Below are 8,997 nucleotides of genomic sequence, written 5' to 3' on the forward strand. Positions count from 1 at the left end.
GCAGGCATTAAAAATGGAATTTGAATGTTCAAAATTTTTTATTGTTCTTTTTTTTTTTCAATAAGTCCCCTTTACTTACTGAAAAATATAATTTTTAATGGAAGCTAGGTACAGGATGGAAAAGTTCTGTTGGAAAGTTTTTTCACTGAAGATTTGCATTAAGGAGTATATCAAAGCCTAGAACCAGCCCAGTGTGCAGTAATGAATGACAGTGTTCTTGGAGCAGAATTCCCTTTTTGGTGTGCTGGTTCCTCCAGAAGAGACACCTGGGTGCCAACTCTTACACCAAAGGCTTTTTCTTTAATGTATGTTTCATCTCAGCATGGTTAATGCAGAGCACAGATTGTTCCACAGCTTGAGCATGACTTTCAACTTCAATAGCTGGCCTTGCTCATGCTCTCTTTCTTTCATCCAGTGGGTTGTGAATGATTTTGTGAGGAATGGTAGCACTCCCACAGAAGAGGTGGAGAATCCTGTCATGCCAGCCTGCAGCTTGGGGACATGTTCATTGGAATCTCCTCTGGCAGGAATGTGATGAAATCCAGATCTTCCCTGTCTACGTTCATGTTCTTACACTGAGCTGTTGCTGAGTCCAAGCTCTGGTTGCTGATGGAGAGCCTGATGTACAATGGTTTTTGCTGGCAATTTAGACTTGAAACAGATGCTAAGATGTCCACCTGTTTAAGACTGAACTCTTTCAAGAAGTGTGTTTGTGAGGGAAGCTTTCCAGTCATGAGAACCAACTGCATTTAAGAATGAACATATTCTGTTTACATACCTAAGTCTGTCTTTACATATCTATATTTTTTTTCTGAGTCTGGGCTTAATTTTTTAAGGATTTTTTTTTCCCACATATTGTGGGACTTTTGCTCTCTGGACCTGAAAAGTCTTTACACAGAATTTTTCTGTGCTATCATGCATGGCCCATGCCATGGTTATAATTTTAGGTTTTACCTGAATCTTAATTACCTTTAGATTTCTGTAAGTAGAATGAACTAATGTCTCATGGTGAGTGTCAGGAATGAGTTTTAGACAGAGTTTTGGAAGAGGAATCCAGTGTGACAGGTGAATGAGTGCTCATGTATTTCAGCAGCATTTGTGGAGTCCACATTCTTCTGAAGATCCCAAGAGTGTTCCAGGAATAAGTACACTGAAACTTTGTGCTGTCACATACATTGAGTCCCCACATGAAGACATTTTGGGAGAAAGATGCAACAATTCTCCAGTTCCCAGGCTGCAGTGGGGTCTGCCCTGGCTCTGTGAACTTGAGCAGTAAATTGGTATAAGCCAGCTTGTCAAGAGCCATCTGCAGCTCAGACTGTTGCTGATCTCCCTTCTAGCCTCTTGTTGTTTTCACATGGAAATTCTAGAGAGATTAAAGAAGTAGTGGTGTGGGCTAGGCCTGGTCACTGAGTTGTGTTATGGGGTAAAGTTGAAAAGATAATTACAGTTGTTTGAAGGACCCAGATTTCCAAGACTGCTAGAAGTTGATGTTCCCAATTATTATGAGGATAAACAAGTAAATTAGGGTGTGTGTTCTGATGTTGGCCATGTGGGCTTTTCCTATATTTTGCCATCACTCAGCATTAACTGATGCTAGAATATGCTGGCTAAGATGTCAGCAAACAGCTGCGAAGTAGAACACTTAGCTGTGAAAAGAAAAATGTCACATTCTGCAGATCATAAGATGGAAAAGATTGCTTTGAGAAGTATCTTAAAAATACCAAATCACATCATTAGTTTCTGGAAATACTTCCACTCAGTGACAGTCTACATAGGAAATGCAGAACAGAAAGCACCTCTGCACTTTACACATTCCAGCCTCTCAATTACTCACTGATGTGAAGATACTAAAATACAAAGTTTTAGTAGTTTTCTTCTAGCTGGATATAGTGCCTCTGTTTCAGAAGCAATTAGGGGTTTTTTCCCTTGTGTGGAAAATTATTTCCTGTTTCTGCCTTCTGTCAGGATGGAAGTGGGACACTTCTTCAGATTTTAAAATCCTTTGAGCATTCACCACATGCATGTAGGTGTGATTTTTGTGGAGAAGTTAGTAGTTAGCAGTGACTCAGTGAGACACAAGCTGTGGGCAGAGTCACCATCAGAGCTTTGTGGGCCAGGTGATTTGTGTGGGCTGGGGGATTTCCAAGGACTCACCTGAGCCAGGCTTCAGTGGGTTCTGAGACCTGATGGAATCACAGCCCAGAGCACTGAACCTTCAGGGTAGATTTGTATCCTTTCTCCTTGGTCATGTGCTGGGCCAGGGTGGCAGGAGAACAAGCCTTTCTTGGATGTTTTACAATCAATACCTTAATTTTACAATCAATACCTTAATTTTTACAATCCATACCTTATTTAGGTAATACCCACAACCATGTGTAAACTTACCGGGGGTTTAGTGAATAGGTTGTGACTTGTTTTGAACACAAGATGAAAGAGAATTTTTAAAACCCAATCTAAACAACACCAAGCATAAAAAAGTAATTTCTTCCTTCACATATACATGGAACAAAAGGAAAAGGAATGAAGAACATGGACATCAATATGCACATTGATAGCATTTTTGATGGACTTCTAATATGAGGATGGGAAAAAAGCTGGGACAGTCAGGGTGACAGAAGCTTGACATGGAACAGGTTACTAAAGTTGGGAATGTGGTCTACATTAACGTTATGAAGAAAAATCTGATTGTGAGAAAAAGAAAGCATTTCTGATTTGTCTGCAGAAAAATTTCTAGGCAGTGTAAAGTCTGGAATTCTGCAGGGAGTCCCCATGTCTTAGGGATGTCTCACTGGAAGTAAAACTTGGCAATAGTTGTGGCTTTAGTGTGTATGGCATGCTATTGTTTACATGGGACCTAATTTAACTTGGAGTCAGCCTAGAGAGTAGCTAAACTCACCTAAATATTGTGATTTAAGACACATAAGTTAAGAAGAGTCCCTGCCTTTCTTTTCTAGTATTTAGAAGGATTTTTAGTCTACTTTCTGCTTGTAATGGTTTTCCATTCCCCTAGGTATGGAAGTAGCCCCTTTTTTTCAGTTTTCTCCTATATTTATTGTCATGTCTTTTATACAATAGGACCCTTAGCTAAAGACTGTAGTTTTGGATGATCCTTAGTTTTGTAACTTTCATGTACATCAGAGGTAAGTCAGCAAAAATCAAAATGTGCAAAATCTTTGTTAGCCACCTTCTCCCACAGTTTAACTCACTTATTTCACAGATTATCTCTCATCTACATTACTGCTTCTTATGTGTCCCAGACAACCATTGTCTCAAAACTGGAGTTGTTGGTGCATTTGGGGAGTATTTAGTAACGAAGAGACAGAGAAACAGCTCTGAATAAAAGAGATTGAGATGAATTGTAGATGAAGAAGGAGGGAAAGCCTAGACAATTGGTTATTTGGTTTATTTTCAGGAAGGTGATGTTTAAATCATTTGCCAAAAAAATCTATTGTTTTTTCTTTTCAACATCTTAAAATATGGAAGCGTTTTTTTCATGTTAGGAAAGATCTTATTTCCATGCTTCATTAGCATAAAAATATGTCAGAATCTCAACTTTCTTTAGTTCCCAAAATGAAATGTATTTCTTCATTAGTCTTGGTGGTAAATTGTTTTATCACATGTACAGGCCTCACTGTTGTGAAGTCGTTTTAATAAGACCAATTGTTTTATAATTCTGCGTAGTTTTACATTCCAGAATGTGCATTGTAATTGGGATGTATTAATATTTGACCATTTTCCCTACACCACCAAACAGATTAAGCTGATAATTGCTAGAATGTATTAGAAGTGAAATGGAAAAAAACCCACCAAACAGCAAAAAAATCAAATAGAAAAGAGAGCTAAAACACTAATTGCAATTGTTCTGTGAAATTGTGTCCACAGAGAAGTCTTTGTTGTCACATAAGAATATTTGACAAGAGTATGCCAGAGCAGTACTACTGAAAGTACCCTTATGACTTTAGGTGAAACAGCATCCCCCTTGGAGTTTATGGTAAACAGAGGTGCTAAAGCCTGGCTTGGAACAGGAGGTGGGTGGGGGGCAGTCCCACAGTGCCCAGTGCAGCTGCTGATGTTCCAGCTGTAGTGATGCTCCTGCTGCTGGCCAACAGAAAAGGACTCACTCCCTCCAGTGGTTCTGTGAGCTGGCAGCAATCAGGTGAGTGTGCTGCAGAGCAACATAAGCTGAGGCTTTTATTCTCTGTGCTGCTCTATTGGGTTGCTGGTGGTTTTGGTGTGGGGGCACAAGCACTGGGCCAGCAAGTTTAGACCCTCCTGTTCAGACCAGACTGAGGGAGTTGTGCTGGTCCCCAGTGCAGTATTTTGGCTTCTGCTTCATTATGCATCATTGGAGTTTCCAGAAGTGCAGTAAACCTGGGGAAAAGGTGGGGGAGGGACAGGGAGAGCTCTAGATTTCTGCCTTTTTGTTCTTTTAAAGGAATAAAATGGTAATATATAATGGTAAAATGGGAATGTGTATTTCTGTTTTTTCTTGAGAATGTCCTTTTCCCATATTTCATTTACTGATTATAGTTTGCAGCTGTAGTTCTAAGCATTTATATCCATACTGCCAAGTGTAATAATTCTGAGTCAGGCTGAGTTTCTGCTAAGTTACCCATCTCCTTTGTTCAAGAGCAGTGTGCAGGGAAGTGTAAAAGTAGATTTCTTAAAAGAAAAACAAGATATTTTTTCAACAGCTCTTTTCTGTTAAGACCTAACTGGTCTTTGGTCTTGTGCCTCTCTTCCAAGTCATGTGCACAGCTTGTCTGGTAGATTTTTGTTTCTGCACATGGATGCAGTTGCTTCAGAGCTAAGTGAGTTAAGCAGAAAGAGAATCAATCAGTAGATTCCAGACACTTCATAAAGGTGACAAGGAACAGAAATGACAGCTATTGTCACTCTTTAAATGAAAATACCTCCCTCTCCAGATCAGGCAAAGGCCAGTGGATGTGTGGTTGTTTGCTTAGAGAAAGCTCCTCAGAAGACTGTTGTTGGCTACACACACACTGCAAAGATGTAGAAGTGAATGACACCTCTGGTGTGTTCTGTCTTCCAGATCATACAGGCAGCAATTTCACTTCAGCCTCAAGTCATGTTTTTGCCTACCCTAGAATGTGTTTTCTCATTTGCCCTTTCATAATTGGAACAGGAGGAATGTGTGGATTGATTTATTGAAGTAGTCCCTATGTGGATAAACTGAAGTGTATAAAATACCTAAGAGAATACCACAAAACATGAACTGTATTTCTATGTGAACTTTTTTTACTGTTTAATTGATGCTGAAGTGTGCTGAACAATCTGCATATCTCAATAGAAGGGGGAAGTTTACCTGACTTGAATTTGGAACTGTAGTTTGCTCTAGATTCACTGACAAGTAAAGCTAACACACCATTGTTGAGAATTGCAACATGTATTTCATTCCCAGAAATATTGAGATGTGTCTAAAGTGTTTAAAAAATCTCAGAACAAATAAAACAGAGCAGTAAACCTGAGGAGATCTGAAAGTAAAATTTTTATAGTATTTTTTTGACAAGTTTATATGTCTGTCATACCTGGAATCTAGCACTGAATAGGTTCTGTGAAATTGTGTCCACAGAGGAGTCTTTGTTGTCACATAGACTGTCCACAGAGGAGTCTTTGTTGTCAATAGGTTCTGACTTCAAAGAGCTTACAGTATCACATATTTTTTTCATGTTCATGATAATTTTCTTTGTAATTGTGTAATAAAATTTACTGTATTCCTCAAAAGGATTGCTCATTGAAATATACTCAAAAATTTCTGTTCTGTTTCCTTGATATGTTTCACATAGGAAAGAAGAGAAAGGAAACGAAAGCTGAACAAAGAACTGGCAGAAAAAGCCACAAGGGAACTGGAAAAAATGCAGCTAAAAGAAAAGGCTGACATAAAGTATAAAGAATGGTTAGAGAAGAAGAGAGCTGAAGAGGCAGAAAAGAAGAAAAAAGAGAAGGTGTTAATGAACTCATAATTTATTGGGATGGAGTTACTTAATCTGCAACTTATGGCAGATTCAGATTTGCTAGATTCAGAGCTTACATTGAATATATGGACATCAAATGGCAGTGTTGTACATGAAGAACAATCTTTCAAGAGTTACAGTGTTAGTGCATTAAAGACACTGTGGTATGGTCAGCAAAGTAAGATGCATATTAATGCATTTTTGTTAATAGCCTTTGGTTTGTTTCTTAGGGAAACACTGGATTAACATGGAAGTTGGGGGTTGGGATTTTTTTCAGTCTTAAACCAAAAAACAAAATGCATCTTTTCCATTGTTAGGAAAAGGTGCTTGTATTTGAAGAAATACTTGAATTGTATTCAGCAGTCTGGAAATCTGCAAAAAATTATTTACTGTTTTGTGTATATTGTCCAGGGCTTTGTCCAGGAGTACCTTTTATTTTTTTTATTTCTAGGAAAAAGAAAAAGAACGGGTGGCTGAGCTACAGGAGAAGAGAACAAGATCAGAGAAAATCTTTAAGGAATGGCTGCAAAATGCTAGAAATAAACCACAACCTGCTTTAAATGGTTATGGTTTCCCAAATGGGAAGTCTACAGGTTTGTACATACAGTACACAAATAGGGAGTGACTTGGGCTGGTGGTTCCTTCCTTCTGGTATTTTAGTGTAAAATGAAGGCTGTTTAAGACACTCATCTAATACCTAGGTTTTGGCACATAGGAATGGTTACTTTTACTATGCTATAAGTCAGGGAAACAGATTGAGACCTTCTGTGTATTTTTCTTAGCCTTTCTTTTTTTATTATTTGGGAGGAAAATGACATTATTTGAGATAATTATGTGGCGTACCAAAGAATGATTTTATCTGATTTTTCTTAGCAATCATAGGAATCACTAGAGCAAAGTCCTGGGTGCTGTGAAGCAAATTGGTTGTCATTGTCAAGTTAGTTTGTGTGTTACAGAAGGTGTGTGTCAGCACACCTGAATCCCCCTTAGAAAAGAGATGGGGTTTTGAGACACAAGAACTGTTAGAAGCTGACAGAAGTCCTGTCTGAAAAAGGAGACAGGGGCATCAACCTCTGTTCTGAGCTAAAATTTTGCTTTTCACCTGCATTGCACCTCCTTGGCTTCTGTAATCCTGTTCCATTTTTGTTTGAAAACATCTTATTTTTATTAATAATTGCTTCTATGTGACTTTGCAACAGAAATAGTTTGGAGACCAAAATTCTGATTTCTGAATGTTCAAGAGACAGGTATAAAGCAGGTGAACAGCCTTTACTCTTCTGCTTACATGTATTTGTAAGTAGTGATATACCTTGCCTTCCTGTTTTGCTTGGGCCTGCATTACAGACTGACAGCTGCAATCATTTATTTATCATTTATTATTTCAATGATTTTTGAAGAATATTTGTCTACTCACTCGTGTCATTCAGTGTAATGTGTTACAAACTTTGAAGTGTACCCATCCATCATGTGGTTGGGTAAAACAAAATGGCCAATTTGTAGACATTTACAGTTTCTAAGAACACAAAGGACTGAGCATTCAACCTGCTTATTATTTAAGTAGAAGTGAAGAATATACCAGTTACTGTTTAAAAAGTAAAAAGGGGGGACTGGTTATTATTTTGAGTCACTTTAATTATGTGATGTGCCTGTGTTGTCTTTCTCTGAAGGTGATGTTGTGTTGTATAATTATTGTAACTGCTTGCTTTGGCACGCTTGTGGTGTAAATATTCCTTCTAAATGATGTGTATTTTCTAACTGTTCTAGGGAGTGCTGTTAGAAATCTGTATCCAGCTCCAGCATATTGTAACCCCATTCCTTGGAAGCCAGTACATGTGTCTCCCCCAAAGGAAGACACAGTTGTCACCAGGAAGAGGAGTCAGAGACCTGGACCTTGTCAGCCATTTACCAGTGGTGATTTCTAAGCCCAGGAGTAACCCTTGTATTGGATCCCTGAGCAGAAAGAAGTTATAGTCCAGAAAAATGTTCTTACAACCTTGACCAAATGGGGCCATAAATGTGAAGTTCTGTGTAGTTATATGTCCAGTGCAGATTGCTTTGTGCCTGCCTTTTCTTTCCCCCCTTTCCCCCCCCCACCCCTTTTTTTTTGAGCAGGTTTTGTGTTTACTGCTAGTTGACCAATCAGGCTTTTAATGTTTTTTCTATATTGCATATTAGTTTAAGAAAAAGAAAAAGGAAAAGATTAAATGTAATGGGACTGTACCTCAATGCCAATAAAATGCACAGGGTTGTTTCTTCCTTTCCTCTTGTTGTTGAGGGAGAGTTCTTTTGTATATGTAATTATTCTTTTGGGCAACAGTATTAACTAGGTTATTTTAAATATAAATTTAATTTGTAACAAATTGTTTTGTTTTAATTTGTAACAAATTTTAAACCAGTTCTTGGCTTAATGCAGAAGGAATTGGCCTGCCTCAGTTGCAGGGTTATCATGTCCCTGGGATTACAGAGATCAGTGGGATGGCTGGAGTGCTGCAAGGAATGGATGCAGGCTCTTGAGGGAAGCACAGGCTCTTTGCTGGCCCTGATCTGCACAAACCAGGGAGAGCTGCTCAGGGGTGGGAAGTTTGGGGCCAGTGCTGACATGCACAGATCTGTGGGCTTTGGTCAGGTCCACCTGGGAGTGCTGAGGAAGTGCCAGATGTCACTGTCAGGATACTCTGCATTATCTTGGAGAGCTCTGGTGATGAGGGCAGGCTGCTGAGAGCTCGAAGGAAGCCAATGTCAGGCCAGCCTTCAGCAGGGGTGTGGATGCAGAGCTGCAGGCCAGCCCAGCCTCACCTCAGTCACCTGAGCTGATGATGGATGTGGTGAGTCCAGCCAGCAGCTCCTGGGCTGCCGAGGAAGAGCCCACAAAGGGACGAGTCTGTCCTTTGTACCATAACTATGTGAGACCACACTTGGAGTGCTGGGCCCGTTCCTGGGCAGCAATGTGCCAGGCAAAGAGTGAGAGTGATGCTCTGGAGCAAGCTCAGGGAAGGGCCACAAAGATGATGAAAGGATT

General features: G+C 39.5%; 1 protein-coding gene across 1 annotated transcript in view; it reads left to right on the forward strand.

Annotated features, from left to right (window-relative positions):
- CCDC34 (coiled-coil domain containing 34) overlaps nucleotides 1-8,239 on the forward strand; it is a 28,897-nt gene extending 20,658 nt beyond the window's left edge. Inside the window, exons 4-6 of the mRNA XM_066551678.1 lie at nucleotides 5,811-5,969; nucleotides 6,430-6,571; nucleotides 7,743-8,239. Of these exons, the coding sequence (XP_066407775.1) occupies nucleotides 5,811-5,969; nucleotides 6,430-6,571; nucleotides 7,743-7,900 (459 nt within the window). The 3' untranslated portion in view covers nucleotides 7,901-8,239. The remainder of the gene's footprint in view (nucleotides 1-5,810; nucleotides 5,970-6,429; nucleotides 6,572-7,742) is intronic.
- Nucleotides 8,240-8,997: the final 758 nt, after the last annotated feature.

Source organism: Molothrus aeneus, chromosome 6 (assembly GCF_037042795.1).
Source record: "Molothrus aeneus isolate 106 chromosome 6, BPBGC_Maene_1.0, whole genome shotgun sequence".
Lineage (NCBI taxonomy): Eukaryota > Metazoa > Chordata > Aves > Passeriformes > Icteridae > Molothrus > Molothrus aeneus.